This window comes from Pungitius pungitius, chromosome 14 (genome assembly GCF_949316345.1).
Source record: "Pungitius pungitius chromosome 14, fPunPun2.1, whole genome shotgun sequence".
Classification (NCBI taxonomy): domain Eukaryota; kingdom Metazoa; phylum Chordata; class Actinopteri; order Perciformes; family Gasterosteidae; genus Pungitius; species Pungitius pungitius.
The window spans coordinates 9254927-9271450 of NC_084913.1; the positions used below are offsets into that span (position 1 = coordinate 9254927).

The 16524-nt window shown below is 43.5% G+C and overlaps 2 protein-coding genes across 6 annotated transcripts; one reads left to right on the top strand and one right to left on the bottom strand.

The window, feature by feature from the left end:
* Nucleotides 1-956: 956 nt before the first annotated feature.
* kdm1a (lysine (K)-specific demethylase 1a) lies at nt 957-11980 on the bottom strand. Of its 3 annotated transcripts, none has more exons than XM_037486531.2 (22): nt 11853-11980; nt 11078-11114; nt 10238-10522; nt 9694-9862; nt 9332-9465; nt 9146-9224; nt 8927-9019; nt 8617-8723; nt 8300-8381; nt 7975-8069; nt 7214-7231; nt 6847-6989; nt 6636-6726; nt 6199-6333; nt 5088-5161; nt 4324-4435; nt 4007-4139; nt 3714-3901; nt 3031-3145; nt 2769-2896; nt 2094-2240; nt 957-1897 (listed from the first exon to the last, which is right to left on the bottom strand). In XM_037486531.2, exons 2-22 carry the CDS (start codon nt 11105-11107, stop codon nt 1697-1699), a joined length of 2559 nt encoding a protein of 852 aa, XP_037342428.2. In that variant the 5' UTR covers nt 11108-11114; nt 11853-11980; the 3' UTR covers nt 957-1696. The 3 variants fall into 3 exon arrangements, with proteins under 3 accessions (XP_037342428.2, XP_037342429.2, XP_037342430.2); XM_037486532.2 differs by having other exon boundaries at nt 9694-9859; nt 11853-11979; XM_037486533.2 differs by lacking the exon at nt 11078-11114 and having other exon boundaries at nt 11853-11940.
* A 239-nt stretch (nt 11981-12219) lies between these two features.
* Nucleotides 12220-16450, top strand: tmem30b (transmembrane protein 30B). 3 transcript variants are annotated; one of them, XM_037486534.2, is made up of 8 exons: nt 12220-12256; nt 12774-12973; nt 13136-13243; nt 13343-13450; nt 13609-13699; nt 13778-13915; nt 14004-14210; nt 15186-16450. In XM_037486534.2, the coding sequence occupies exons 1-8, from the start codon at nt 12229-12231 to the stop codon at nt 15362-15364; spliced, it is 1059 nt and encodes a 352-aa protein (XP_037342431.2). In that variant the 5' UTR covers nt 12220-12228; the 3' UTR covers nt 15365-16450. The 3 variants fall into 3 exon arrangements, with proteins under 3 accessions (XP_037342431.2, XP_037342432.2, XP_037342433.2); XM_037486535.2 differs by having other exon boundaries at nt 12228-12341; XM_037486536.2 differs by lacking the exon at nt 12220-12256 and adding an exon at nt 12465-12654.
* The last annotated feature ends 74 nt before the right edge of the window (nt 16451-16524 follow it).

Genomic DNA, 16524 nt, shown 5'->3' on the forward strand with positions numbered 1-16524 from the left:
AAGTGTGACGATTGTTCCTGTTCTGTGGACGTTTGGGTCATTTAGGATTAGTACTGTTTGACATTTGTTTTGCATGCACTGCTGCTGTCCTCTTTGGAAAAGTCAGTCCCTCAGCAGAGTCTGTAAAATGCATCACTACAAATGTTCATGACAATCAAGTTATTTTATTCTTTACCAAAGTTCTGGACCGGTCGACAAACATTAGACCTAAAACCCAAGCTGCTACAACGACCAAAAAACAACAACTACCGACTTGAATTTTAAAATGTCATTCAAAATCTCTAGATTTTTTTTTTTTTTTTAAGTGTTGGTAGCAGTATGTGGGAGGTTGTTTGTACCTGTGTAACATTCCACCCCACACCTATTAATCCCACGAGATGTGCTCAGACATGCTGTGGTCTCTCAAAGGACTTTAATAACTGCATAATACACCATAAATGTCTCTGCCTTACCGAACCAGTTGATGTGTGCTCGAGGCTGTTATGAAAAGTAACCTCAGCTACACGCTGCGCTGAGCCAATGGTGTACCGGGATGAAAATATCCGCATGCTGCAGCCTAAAACCTCCGCTCACGTTACTGTGTCCCACCAAACACCTTTTCTTTTGGTCGCATTAATAACTGCATCTCTTGGGAAGGGGGGGGCGGGGGCGCTGTGACTGCCCACAGTGCATGGAAACAGAGGGGCACAGAACCCTGAAATACAACTCCACACAAAAGCTCATGGTTTACCATTTTAACTTCCCCTCCATTCAGCAGATCCCCCACCAAGCCAAGCCGCTGCCAAGGACCCTCCTCTCTGCCTCGGCCACAGCGGCACACACCCTGGGGAGGAGGGTCAGCCATGTTACAGGTACAGAAACTACACAACTTTACAGTTAATTTGACAGGAAGCGCTGCTGCATTTAATAACAAATCTCCATAAACTCGCTTTCAAAAATCACATGTTGGACTCAGATACAATTCATGACTTGTTTTAATAACTGAACAATTGTCGATATAAAAAAAAAGGTGACAACCATAATAAAAATAAACTGCTATGGCAACAAAAACATTCACAATTCTTAATCTTTCTTTTTTGCTTCAGGTTTTCTCACTACTCTGCAACTGTAAATAATAAAGTAAACTCAAGAAGCATACAGCTACAGTACTTAGACAACCAAGACGAGGCCTTAAGATTGAGTTTGACATCTGTCTTTTACAAAATATCTGGCTCCAGGTTCTGTGTATTCAAACAAGGGCACATAAATATAGATGTTGAGTTTTGCAGATATGCTCACAAGGAAATCAAATACACTATCACTCCAAACATGATGCCGTGCTATTTTCAAGACTGGGAAAAAGACACATTTCTAAAGCTGAGTTATGACATAAGTTACAGATCTGTAAACCCTTGCCTAGTCATTGTAGTAGGTGGCATGGGTGTACGGATTGTTCCAATGTTCCAAAATAGGTGTGTCCGATGCGCAATGCTCCATTTAATGAATCTCAATTTCACACCATACCGTAAAGACAGAACATCTATTTCCTGTGTGTCATTACTTGAGGAAAGGCAATGATGCAGAATGTCGGATGGTACTTCCATGATCTTTCACGTACAGAAACATCAACAGTTTATGGTTAAGCTTTTGTATTTTCTCATTAACTGCTTCAGTTGGTCCCACCGTCCTGAGTGGGAAGGAACCGGGTGAGGCAATTTCAAGCGCTGGGGGTTGGATGAGCCTGTTGAGGGTTGCTGGCAGCTGTGGGAGTGGCCTGCCGGGGAAGTGTGTACATGGCCCCCAGGAACTGATCAGCAATGCGTCCGGCTTCGCGCAGCCCGCTGAGCAGGGCGCCGTGGACTGTGGCGGGGTAATTCCTGATCGTGTGCTCCCCAGAGAAGAACAGGCGAGGGACGGGCTGAGGGGGGGGGGGGGGGGGGGAGAGAAACGGAAAGGAACATGTTGATGAGGGATTCACAAGAGAATATGGGAGGTAGTAGAACGCATCAGTCAACACATGAATATGAATAAATAGGCACGATGACATCAAAACAGCCAAATGTGGAGGAAGTAGATGGGAGACAAAGGGTTGTGTAGTTGTTTTGAGTCCTTACCTGCGAGGCTCCTGGGATGGCGGGGCCCGGTGTGATGGGTTGTGCCATCAGGTCGTAGTCGTTACCCGAAGAACCCGCCGCCACGTACGAGTAGGAGCCCCGGGCCCAGGGGTCCGCTCGCCAACGAGTGACCACAGTTTCCTTCGGCTGCCATGACGACAAACATCAACACGTACTTCTTTAGGAGGATGTTGGAGGGACCTGTTAACCGCTCCGACGCTGGCCTCCATGCACATGGTTTAACCCCATTTCGAACCATAATGGCTTATAATGACGGGCGTTTTAGAGACGCCGCCGGTGCCTTCCACATGTGCTCGCTGTGTGAACTTGTGTTAGTAATGGGGGTAAATTCAGGAACGGATTGGACATTCCACTCAAACTACTGGAAAAACCAGAAAACCCTAATGATGAAGCTTAAAAATAAAACCAAGCACTGCTTTTCTTTTAACAACAAAACCGGAAGAAGTTGCATTTGAACAGTTATGTCGAATCGTAAGGACATTGTGTTTGGGGGGTAATAAACTATTTGGTATGTGGACTTTGGGTTAAGTTAAAGAATAACTCAAACTGGAAAGTCACGGCCAAGAAAAACGAGCCAATATCAAAGTGAACATTGATGCTTTGGATTTAACAGCGTGTGAGTGGTTTTGTCGTAGATGATTCACAGATGTGTACCTGTGGCACCGCGCTGCTTCCAAATATCCCTTTGAGAATGGCCAGGCAGCGGCCGACAATCACGTCGTCGCTGATGTTCTCCATGATACCCGCGGCCTCCCCGGCCATCAGAGCCAGCAGGATCGGGGCTGAAAAGGGACAATTTGTTACCGAGACCTTAAGCAAAGAGCAGAAATATATATATTTCTATATATACGGACAGGTTACATCTCAGTGCCAAATCCTCTGCAGTGTGAAAATAAAAAAAGGATCTCTTTGTCACCTTTGTAGAGGTTCCAGAAGAGGAAGAGTTCGCCGCGACTCGCTGTGGTGGAGCCGACGTGACCAAACAGGTTGACGCTGGGATCCCAGAACACGCGGTCGAAGCACAACACCACCTTCGGACCAGGAGGAGCACCGCATTCAATATCCAATCAAAAAAGGTCACATCAACCCAAGTCATTTTCATCAAAAAGCTCCATGGCCCAGGAAACACATGGCAGGTTCAGCACATTTCCTGCCTTCATAGATAGGTGTGTGATTGATGGAGCGCCATCTGCTGGAGACTGGCAGTACCAGTTCAGATTGCGTAATAATGCAGTATTCTCCTGCTATGTGCTGCACTACTCTGCTGCAGATGATGCTCAGCAACGAGGGTGGGGGAAGAGAGAGAGCGAGAGCGAGGGAGGGAGGGAACACGCTGGTGGGCCAGTGTGACGCAGAATGAGAACTCGGATTTACATACACAACTTTTGAAGCCTTTTCACCCCTATATTCTCCACATCCTCATCGCACTCTCAGTCTTCCGCCTAAGCCCAATTGTAAACTACGTTATACATCATCGACTAGGCGACGTACACAGTGGGACTCCGAAGACGGGCTGTCGAGCCGCTGAAGGTCAAGTAGGCAGCTCAAGGACAGTTCTGTAGTTTGTTTGAGGGCAGTGACGAACCCGGAGCGCCGTACCTTGTTGAGGTTGCCGAAGCCCATCCTCTGTATAGCAGATGTCTTCCACTCCGGCAGCGGGGGGACAAACTGCACAGCAGGGGGCTGCTGCTTCAGCACGCCAAGAGGCAAGGTGCACAGCACAGCGTCACACTTGTATATGAAGGTCTGGGTGGTGGAGCGGGTGTTGACAGCTATCACCTCACAGCCTGGGGGAAGAACATATGAGGAACTGTTTAACACACATGAAATCTTTTTTTTTAATTTTTATAATAGGTATGTGTGGTCAAAAGCGGCAGAAGAGACGCACGTACCCGAGGCTGTATACCGGACCTGCCGCACTGCCGTGTTCAGTTTGATGTCCAAGCCTTCGGCCAGGGCCACGGGGACACACGAATACCCGTTCCTCACCGTCAGGTGGCTGCCGGTGAACTCAAAGTCGTCATCCTGTGGATGGAGCGATGGCGCATGAGCACAGTGAACTTGCTCGTATAATGAGGCACAACGTCAGAGGCTTCTCACAGTTGAGCCGGCGGGAACTTGTTAGGAAGAGCCCTTCGGGTCTTTACGACGCAAGGCCATTGTCAGGACTGAGAAGTTCTGACGTTTCAAAGCGGGTTCGTGTATATACCTGATCCCAGTGCTTGAGAGAAAGGGTGGAGAGGGGTGTAGCGTTGGCAAACTCCAAGTTGGCAAAGTGCCAGTCCAGGATCTGCCGATCCCTGGATGACAGATAAACATCACTGTGGGAAAGAAGGGAAGAAAAGAGACACGGTGATATGTACTGACAGCTATTCAGACATCAGAGGCAGGTTTACTCACGTGAGAGCAGAAGACGCTCTACTCCTAACACAATACGTATTTGAACAAACACGTTGACACGTTAAGTGCCACAGGACATACACAGCCAAACATCTGTTGGTAATGGCCTCAGAACTCCAACACTTGTCTCTTATTTTCATAAGGGACCGACCACTATAGCGCATAGGCCCATATTACTGGTACAGCATAGTTGGCCTCGATAGATAGAAAAAAAGATGTATTCTTGAGACCTGCAACATTGATATTTTTAAAAACGTACGGATTCAATCTGCTGCCTCTGGATTATACTTAGGGCTTCATGTAGTTATTTATTACCCTGAACAACATCATACCCCGGGTTGAGAAGTATGACCAATATTTACATCAGTGTCTGATCACTATTGTCCAGTAATAATAACATATATATATATATATATATTGTGACGGTATGTAGTCACAAAACATTGTGATTTAACCACTGAACCAAAACATTTGCATTTTTAAAACAAAAATGATTTGACGCTCAATTGCTCTCTGAGCACCACCCCTTGGTGGCGCCCCACTGGGCAACTTGAAGCTTGAAGGATTGCATACCTGGGTGGATTGGCCTCCAGCTCCTGCAGCTTCTCCTCCAGCTTGACCTGCATCTCCACCAAGTCATCATACTCCTACACAAAGTGAAGGCAGACAACCAGTTAGTGTCACAGCGGGGACGTCCTGATGCAATGGCAATACTTTTTATTTTTTATGAAAATTGATCAAAATATATTTCCAAGCTAAAACTTAATGGTAAAAAAAGTTGAGTTGTTGAAATTCTCAGTTTCTGTTAGACTTAAGGAGCTGGTGAACAACAAGGCGTGTGTGTTGTGTGTGTGCGCGCGCACAAGATACACACTCGGAGGGTTTAAGGTCATGCAGAAAGGACACGCAGCTTTGAAAGAAAGGGCTGACTCAACCTGTTCATCAGCTCAGCTCACCACAATAGAACCAACTACAGCAGAGAGTAAAGAGTCTGTTATACGCTATCCCACCTCCCACGACACGACACAGCTACCCCCATCCGAGGCCACAAGATAAACATCCTACCAAGCTAGCAACCTCACCTGTGGAAAATTATACGAAAAGCAAGAAAACTGGGATGTGAGCCATTTAAAATACTCACATAACCTTAAAATCTCATTATATGGTGATGACATGAGCCCCCACCCTCACACAATCTTACATTTTCATTCTGTCTTTCTGATAGACGATGTGTATCGAGACGGAGACAGTTGGACCGTGATTCAAAGCCTTAGAGTGTGTTTTTAGACAGGGGATGGGTAGCAGACAAACGCCAGCTGTGTTTAGACCAACTAAAACCTCTTCCTAAAATACTCCGTAGCAGAGGTGATCTATCTGAGGCGAAAATAAATCGGCAGAGTTGACTCTAATAATACGTCCGGCTGAGGCATTAAACCACTTAAACACAGACCGTCTGGTTTACAAGAGCTCCGCATTCAAATTCTTGAGGCATCCACCCTAAAATATCCATCGCCCATGCTGGTACCTCTGCATTTTAACACCGTTACAAGGAATGTTTTGATCTTCAGAAAATCTCCTAATGCTTCAAACTACACCAAAGTAGACAATATGATGAGGTTAGAGCTCGATTGTTGCAACCTTCTTTTGATCACATTTCCCTCTCTGAAATGGTGCGTTTGCTCACTTTGCAGAGTGCGGTGAGGTCACGGTGCTTGCTCTTCACCAGGAACTCAGCGGTGATATCTCTCGGGGGTTTGACTTCGCTGGCCTCTTTGTACTGCTGATGGAGCTCCTTAACCCGTTCCTTAGTGGTCACCATCTGAAAAGGAGAGGCAGGAAAAGAGTAAGAGGAAAGAAGACTGATGCAAAGAATAAAAACTCTTTGGTTAGTTATGCCGTTAAGACTAAACCTGTATCCAGCATCTGGATGAAATCCTTTACTTTGGGTTAAATTGCCACTCTTCCTTGCCTGAAATTTAGCAAATCAGCTCAAAAACCCGTAGGGACCCAGTCTAAAGCCTGCTTTTGTCAGCATAATGACACCTACACTTATTTGCGTGTCTTTCCGAGTATCACACACAAAAAGACCAATACCACTAACCGGCAAAAACTTGCACTCACCTTATTAAGAAGATCCCTCAGGTCTTCCTGAGTCTTTACAATCTTCTTCCAGTGTTCTATCTGCTCATCTTTTACGTGCTTCTCCTGCAGCCTGCACACACAGCAGTGGTTACGGGTCTCTGTACATGTCTCTACTTTGGATACAACATGTGCAGGATACACGCGTCACTATCTCCAGTGTGTGAGCGTGTGTAGAGTTCCCCATACTCACTGAATGACCACCTCCAGGGCCTGACCTAGAGACACCGGCTTGTTGTTCAGGAAGTTAAAGTCCAGCTGGTGGCTGAGGAAAGAGGTGGCTTCCAGCAATCGGTTGAACTCTTGCTCCACCATCTCATCTTTTTCTTTTGGCACCTGGATACATGACAACGATGATGGGATTAATAGTCAACATTTTAAAAAGCATGCCCGACTACCTAAAAAAGCACAGGAATAATAACTGGCACAATAAGCAGAATCTTTCATTTAATTTCACTCACAGCTTTTAAAAAGATTATATATTGTTTCAAGTTAAGTCACCAATTCTCTAATAGCAGCAGAGGAAACATACATTATGTATTAGGTAGATAAATACGTACACTTGTGCATCGTTCCCCCTTGAGTGGTCCACCAGCAGATTAACACGGAGGTTGAGAAGACGAGAGAGAAGAGGGAGAGACAGAGAACATATGAAATAAACACAGGTTTTTTTTACAAAAATAAACAATGGTCATTTAATTTGCCTTTTCCTGCACAGGAGGTAACCAGTTACACATGATGTGGATGCTCCTAGAGCCCCAGTGCACTTCAATGGAAGTGTCCTTGAACATGAACCTAAACAGCCTCCTACGACTACTGCTGCTGCCACTTGACAGACAGCACAGAAATGAGAGGGTAAAACACTGTTTATTTCCAATTTAATGACATCTATCTCTGTTTTCTGGCCCGTTTTGCTCTGAAAGGAACTGCGCCTGTTGTTGATGAAGTGCATTCAAGCAGTTAAATGAATCCTCCATTCAGTGTATTTTTGTGGCTTATGGAAAGCCAGACTCCTGCCTGAGGACAACCACAGGAGTTGGAGAACAGCTTTAAACAAAGACACAGCACTTGTATACCAAGAGGGAACTCTTGTCCATTAGTAAACATCTTCTGTTAAAGGACGTAAACAAAAGCAGGTCCTGGTTTAAAAAATGTCTAAAGCAGCTGTAAACAGAGGTTTTAACATAGCCCAAAATGGCAGTAAGACTGAAGCAGGTGGATATTTTTGGATTCTACTTTTTGGTGAGAAAAGCCAGCGTGGCTACGGGAGGATAACGGACAGGAGACTACTCAATTGATTATGTAATGTCATTATACTCACAGCCTGGCCATTGGCTTCGTACAGTGGACACTTCTGTTTGATCTTGGCCAGCTCCATGTTAACCTGCTTGCTGATCACGGCCATTGGATTCCCCCCTGAGTGAGAACACACAATACATAATGACACAACATAAACCTGGACACTAACACCCTCTACAGGTCGTCTTTTCTAACTGTAGAAACTGTCCTCTCACTTTGAGCCATTGCCTCAAATGTAGATGTCAATGATGATAATATGTCACCATTAGACACTAAAGGTTTATAGGATGCTTTGACGTATCACTGACTTGTGAATTGACTTTTTAAAAGATGGATCTGAATCTTACCGAGGCCCGTGACCACCATGGCTCCAAGATCAGCTACATAGTTGCCCTTCCTAAATGTGGCCACTCTGCCTCCAACACGGTCCTGCATGGAAACAGCCAAGTAACTTTAGATCACTCGATTGGTTGTCATCTAAAACTGTATGTTGTATAGTGTGGCACTAATCTGAGAATGCTATCAAATATACATTTGTTTTTAAAAATACAGCAAATGTATTGCCATAAAATGTTAATACCAACAGCTGGTTAAAGAAGTGCGAGAATAAGTCCACCTAAAATAAATAACAGCTGATAACGGATAGAACCTGATGATGACCTACCCGGGCCTCCAATACTGTAACATCCATCCCGAAGCTTTGCAGCTGCCTGGCAGCAGCTAGACCAGACACACCTCCACCAATGACTATGACCTTTCCGGTTTTCTTAGCTGCAACAACAAACAGGAAGCACGTTAACGAGGTGTCCTGTGCCTTTTTGTCACAGAGCCGGAGTAGCAAGCAAATATCCCAACCGCAGACAAGTATTCTTACAAAAAGACATTTTTACCTTCAATCCAAAGTTGCTTGATTATCAAGATTATAGCAAATGGCTAGTGATGTTTTACCAGCGCAATGAATGAAGTGAACTTACTTGGTAAAGGCTTGACCCTCTTGTAAATGCCAAAGTTAACAAGGCCGTGCCTTTCCAAGTAGCTGTGTATTCTGTGAACGAGCGCAGCATCACCTAAAAAGTGACAAAGAGCACATATCATTTCAACTTCTGCACAACAAACTCCTTGTTTGTGAAAACAAAAATTAACTAAAATGTAAACACAATGTAACAAAAATAAAGTTGAATTGAATGTCTCACTGTTATATGGAGCTTCAAGTTGCTGTGCTGTGGCCTCAAATGTTAGCTGGATTTTAGGGTTGTCCAGCCAAAGTTGGAGCTGTAAGAGATTCACATGGATTAAGATTCCATATTACACTGGTTTAAATAATGCTCCTTTAGTCCATCCTTTCTAGAACAAAGTAATGCGTCTACGCTGGCCCTTACCGTGCGGTTGCGGATGTAGAGGAAGACCTTCTGGGTCTGCTGGGGACCGCTGATGATGTCCGGGAAGCACGCGGCCTCCTGGGATGTCATACGGTCATGAGGAAGACGGCTCTGGAAAGCGGCCCCTTCCACACCTAAAAATAAACACACATATCACTATTATATTAACAGCACAGTGATTGAAGATCAAATTAACACAAAAGGACGGAAGATTCATGTGCAATGAGCTTCAAAGAAAAACCCAGCAACTCTCCCTTTGAAAAAAAAGATCTTGTTATAACACATTTTGCACTTTCTTTCCTCAACCAAAACATCAGTGTCACTCCACTGCTTAGAGATGATGGATCAAGTTTTCGACTGACCAGACGGCTCCTCTGGTTCACTGTCATTCTCCTCCTCTGGCGGTGGAGGCGGTGGAGGGATGACCTGCTTCCTCTCTTTCTCTGCCTTGGCATTCCTCTCCTCCTCAGAGTAATATTCGTCCTCAGACAGATTAGCCAGGCTTTCGTCCATCTCGCGGTACTCCACCTGCAACGGTTGGCACAATAAAAGCAACATTAAAACCAGCATTGCAGGAGATTTGTTGGTGTGCGCCCAGGTAACTTACAGTAGAAGTGCCAAAACCGGTCTGTTGAGAAAGAAACACATACCAAGTACATCACCCAGCAAAAATTATGAGACATTACCTCTGTAGATAATTTCCACTGGTGCATATATGCACGTGAGAACCTGTGACTTCAGACAGAGAGCAATATTGCACCTAAAGCTGTATTGATCTTTGAAAGAAAACAAACATTAAAATACAGTGAAATGCCAATACCAGTAAATACTCCTATTCAGTCATTTCAGTTCTGGCAGCTTCTTTTCCTCTCTGAGCGAGAGGCTTCACAACCCTTAAATATTTACTTTTGCTCGCTTCCGACGACTCGTTCGGCGAACTTCAGCTGCGTCTTGTTCTGCCGCACCAGGGCCTGCTTGATGAGGCAATGGGGCACCTCCAGGTTCCCCACTTGGGGATGACCTTTCCTTTTTCTTCACGTCCATAGGGCCTGCAGCTGAGGCCGATGGACCCGTCTGTGCGTCGGAAACAGGGGCCCTGTCACCTCCCGTTGCAGCTGCGGAAGATGTAGAGGAGGAGGAGCCGGCATCTGACTTCTTAGTAGACAGCATAATAGATGTTGGAGGCCTCTCCTGAACAAAGAGGAGATAATAATTGAATAAAATCCATCAAAATTAAAAATACAACACCCCAAGGGAAATGGTTGAGATTAGACAAAATAGCATGATCGATGAAAGAAAAAAAGAAAGAAAAAAAACATATAAAGAGAAAAAATAACAATTAAGTGTTATGTGTGGGTTGTGTCTGCTGAAAACTTGAAATTCAAATAATAAAATATGGTTTTGAAAACATTTGCAGTATTTCTCAAATTTTATTTATTGGAAAGAAATATGAAAACTCATAAAACGCATGGCGAAAGTCAAATTCCCTCACTTACTAGTGGCAACACAGATTAACAAGTAGAAAGAATAGTTTTCAAGAGTCAACTGGTGCCTTTTTTCCCCCACTGTAGGCGGTGAAGGCACCTACACCAGAAGCACCACCATAGTGCCTGCCTGTCGAAGATGCTTCACCCACAAACGTGTCCCATCTGCATCTGGATTTAAGTAGCGTTAGCTAATTGTGCATGGATGGCATGGTTTATGAAATGAGGGCGCCATGGTTACAGTAACCGTGTCTTGTTTTACCCATTTCTCCGTGCACCTGGTAATATCCATTCAAACACTAAGAAACGAAGACAGAACCAGAAATATGGTTACGTACAGGTCCAACTGTAGAAAACAAACCGTTGGCCTTTCACATAACATCCATTGAAACTTTGGTAAAAACATTTTTCAGTGAAGTGTATAAAAATAAAAAGCTGAAATGTGTCTGGAGCTCGCTGGTTGCTCGGGATAAGTCAGAATATCCATTCGACAAAAAGAGCTTGTGCCTATTTCAACCGCCATGCTTGTGCAAATATCTTTAACTGCCATGGGACCGTAAGCTTTGTGCCAAGACCGTGTAGTAGTCGACGATCTGAACAGCTAAAGTTCAGGGTAAAGCTAGCACCCGAATGCTAGCTATTGCTATCATCATTAGCTTGCGGTAGCTAACGGTAGCGTTGTTCTGGACAGCTAACGTTACTCGCAAACGGGGCAGGTTAAAGCGACATTGTATTACTTTCATGAAAGTGCAGCTAAAGATGTACAGCAAACACATATCCGATCGCTTCCAGGGGTATTTTATTTCAAACGTAACGTTATATTGCGAGACAATGCTATGCTAGTTAACGCCGCTAACAATGAGACCTGGCTAGCACTAACAGTGGCAAAGCAGCAGGTGCAACCGAGAGAAAGAGAAACCACCGGGTTCGCTTTCTAACGGATATGAATCGATACGCTGGCGTAAGTAAGGGAGACTCCACTGCATTAGGGATTGGCATTTAAAGCATGAGCTGAATATTAAAAGTATGAAGATTACCTCTCAGTCCCCCCAAAATGTCAACACAAAGACGGCACAGTAGCAGGTCGCCTTTCAATGAACTATTCCGTGATTGGTTGAACAAAAACGTTACCCAACGCCAGGCGGCGGAAGGATTGGTTGTAATAACTGTCAATCAAAAAGGTAGGATGGGATTTAATACTCTAAACCGTTGCAATGGATCTATTTATTTGGTTAACGCGTGTTATTGTACACTTAGTTTCCAAAACACAACACATTTAATCGGACAACCAATAAAAGTGAAAACAAACTGAGTCGATGTTTTCTTCTTTTGGTCACCGAGGTTAATCTCCCTTCGTAAATATCAACGACAAACGGCCCTACTTTGTGTCTTCCCACAAAGTGACGTCACAGGATGGGCAGGCTACGTGAGACAGGTAAAGGTGAGTGTCTGTCGCGCCTACAACTCGAGGAGGCATACCGTCGTTTTGTCGACTTTTTTGGCTCTTCTTTGCGAGTCGAATGCGCGTAAGTAACTCAAATCCAAATCTTGAATATATATTTGGGTGTCTTATTTTAAACATTTCACTTTACCGGTGGGTTGTCAAGTAACACGTTTTTCCGTGTTGCTTCCGCCTAGTTTGGGGGATGTTTGGATCCGTTGGTATATGCGGTATGAACACTTCCAGGGATGACCTGGGCTGATCTGTGCTTTAAAAATAGTTTTACTAAAAGCGACCGGATCTGCTACATTGAGTTGAATTTAAAGAAGACACTTGGAAAAGAAGAACGTTATCCGCGTCAGAAGGTCGGAACTGCCAGTAAAAAGAAGTTCAGTCATGTAGGTCATACGGGGCGTATTTCATATGTCTGATGAGAATATCGTAACACGTTAAGATAAAGGATGTACCACGTTACCATCACGTACAAATTGGTGAGCTGATAAAACAATCTGTGCAGAAGAACCAAAGATGCTGAAGGAAGCGCAGGATCACGCGAACCGGCCCGACAACACTGCCTTCACGCAGCAGAGGCTTCCGGCATGGCAGCCCATGCTCTCAGCTGGCATTGTCATCCCGGGATTTGTCCTCATCGGCCTGGCATTCATCGGCATTGGCGTCGCCCTCTTTGTCACTTCAAAGAGCATTCAGGAGTTGGAGGTATGACAGCAAAAAAAAGAGAGAGAGAGAAACAAGAGAAGAGAAATAAACTAATCTAAAATTGGTGTTTAAAAAAAAAAAAGAAATCACTAGGGTTATCCTGAGTTTGAAGAGGAGTCGAGTCCCAATAATGAATGATAACACTTTCTCTCTCCTACACAGATTGACTACACTGGATTTGAAAAAGACTCTGCATGCTACAAGTGCTCCGACCAGAAGCCAGTGACGTGTCTGTGCCAGCTGAACTTCACCGTTGAAAGTTTATTAAAGGTTACTTTGGAACTTTGCACAAACATGGTCTCTCTCACACACACAAATCGTAATGAACTTTCATCCTGCCGCTGACCCTTGGCTGGTTCTCCTCTACAGGGTCCTGTGTTCTTTTATTATGGCTTGTCAAACTACTTCCAGAACTACCGAAGGTACACTGTGTCCAAAGATGATGATCAATTGTATGGAAACCTGGACAACTTTAAAGTGAGTTAACAAGATAGGACTTTGAAGAAAACAATCTGGTTTCAGTGTGTGAAAAACACATTCCAGATGATCTAATTTACACTTCAAATACATACTCCGTTGAATAGAGAAAACATATTTAACCTTTTTTTTAACACTGTTCTCTGCATTGCATGAAGAGTCCCAGTTCCACATGTTCACCCTATGAGTATAACCGCACTAATGTACCAATCGTACCATGTGGATCAATCGCAAACAGCAAGTTCAATGGTAAGTAATGATATTTTTAATGATTCTGAATTAAGTCTATTTCGGTTGGATATATTACATCTTTCATTTGTTTAATAGATACCTTTAAGCTGTATCAGAAAGTCAATGCGACAATGAAGCCGGTGCCCTTCGATGGCAAAGGGATCGCTTGGTGGACAGACTACAACATCAAATACAGAAACCCCAATATCATCCCCCTGAGGAACGCTTTCAACGGTAGGAACTAACTTTTTTGCAATAATTCATATTTTGAATTTCATGTTTCGATGAATCATTGTGGCTGATTTAAATTTTTGACCTCCAGGTACTACGCAGCCTATATCTTGGCCCTCACCTGCTTACGAGTTGGACACCGGGAACCCCAGTAACAACGGCTTCATCAATCAGGACTTCCTGGTGTGGATGAGGACGGCGGCCCTGCCAGATTTCAGGAAGCTCTATCGACGAATCACTGAGGGTGATTATGCACAGGGTCTGCCAGCTGGAAGCTACATGCTTGACATTGAATACAGTATCTTTTTATACGCGTTACAGATTGTGGTTGGATTTGAAAGACTTAAGAAGTGTGGGTTATGTTTGCTTAACACAAGTCCTCAGAAATTAGCCACTTTTTACCCTGACCGTAGTCTTTTCAAACTAATTATCACTGTATAGCTACAACACAGTTCAATGGCCAAAACTATTGACAACGACCCAACTCACATCAGTCTTGTGTGTTTATGCATTGTGTGCGAGTGTTCTGCCTCTCTGCCTCTAGGCTCTGGAGATCCGTGTGTTCCCTGTAATGTGCCTGCTGGCGTTTCTAATCCTCAATTTCACGAGATACTTCTACTATAAGTCGTGCCCCGATGTACGGTCTAAATATCTGAGTTAAAGTCGGTATTTAAGCTAAGCCGACGCTTAGGGTCCGGGTGGAACTCCAGGCTAAAGCTAAGCTGCTGGAATCGGCCGCCTGTTTTGTTTTCCGCCTACAAAATAGTATGTAGTACTCAGACTTGTTTAACTGGTTGGGTGTGGCTCTGTTTACCCCGGCAGAGTGAACACAATGACTCAGGAGTTCCATAACTTAAGAAAATACAAGTCTTGTCTTCCGACAAAAGTAAATGTGCTAAGCAAATTATCCTTCCGATTTGATTGCGCTATTTACATAGGCTTTAGAAGGACGGCAAATACCAAGTGGTTGCTTTGAAAGGTCTATGCTGCCATAAGTCATTATTAAACTGCATAATCCTTCAGCATGGCATTATTTTAAAGCTGCTCTGGCATTTTGATATATTGGTTGAGTAAATATACGCCAACACCCTGTAATAAATCCTTTAAAAACAGTCATGTGTACATGAGGAGTAGTAAATATTTGGCTGTTAAAAACTGGATCTTTTATGCAGTTTTGTATATTCAATGCTTTTGTAAACATGTTACCACACAATCTTTTGTTATTCTATGTGTTTCCATTTTGGCTGTATGTCCTTAACCTTTTGCCTCACAGACTATAATGTTCTCAGCTTTGATGGAAGGAAGAAGGTGGTGTTCAGCAACGTGTCCTGGATGGGTGGCAAGAATGACTTCTTGGGCATTGCCTACCTTGTGGTTGGTTCGATGTGCATCTTCATGTCCATAGTCATGCTCATTGTCTATGCTAAATTCAAGTTTCCTGAGGAAGACTGAGTTGTGGACTTTCTAACCCTATTTACACAACTTTCTTTATTTTATCCCCCCCCCCTCCTTTTTTGCACAATGGCAAGATGAGAGCACAGTACGGTGTTCAATCAAAGAGGGTTATAGAGAAAACTTCATATGAACTCATGTTATTTTGCACGTTAAGATGTATGCTCAGAAGCAGATGAAGCCTGGTTTTTGACACTCTGAGCCTATTTTCTGAGTTTTGACACTGGAATTGCCCCATGTCTGCAAAAGAACATCAAGAAATTAGGCTCTGCTGAGTTGATAAGCCTGTAAGTTAGCATAAGAACACAGCCGTGTCTCCTAATTGTGTGCTTTCTTTATCATCAAAATGAGCTGCCTCCTCACTTCAGGTAAATAATGTTAAAGCCATTGACCCCTTGATAAGGCCTCTAATACTGGACAACAAATGTATACTTGAGTGTATGAAATCTGTAGTTGATTAGCTTAGAATTTATTCAGTCACGTGGGAATTTTAACTCAGGAATCTGGTGGACAGGGTGTGCAAGCTACTTTTTTACTTTTATTGTGTTTTCAATATTTACTTTGTGTGGATTTATTTAATAAAATAACTTCAACCATCCCTGTGTCATATAATGACATCTAGGTTCTACGGGCAGCTGTGCTGTCCTTTTAACCATCAATGCTAGATTCCACATAAATGTTGCCTTTACATTATCAGGGAGGATTTTATCCTCCATCTACTTCTTTTTTTGTGACTTATGATGTTTCTAGTTTCTGATTTAAGCCTTTGAACGGTCTTCTGCAAGCTTTTTGGCTTAGGTGTGTTTTCTTGTCCAACTTCAAGTCTAAGCTACAGATAGTATTTTATACCTGCTGAATGTGGATGTTTAGGTTTATTCAATTTGTAAAAGAAACATATTTTACATACTATATATTTTAATGTATCTATTTAGTCGCAGGGGTCTGAAAATTGTTAGTTCATATTTTAACAGGATTTTATGACCAAAGCAAAATGCTTTAGAGCAAATATTTTCCATCAATGTAGACACTTAAGTATTGTGACCATTCTGTACTCCCCACTGCAATAAAATGTGTATATTAACTTTTTTTTGGTCTGGTGTGACTTCAGCATGTCTCCATGGTGACAATCCCTACGCAGATTCAGCTGCTCATTTCAAGAA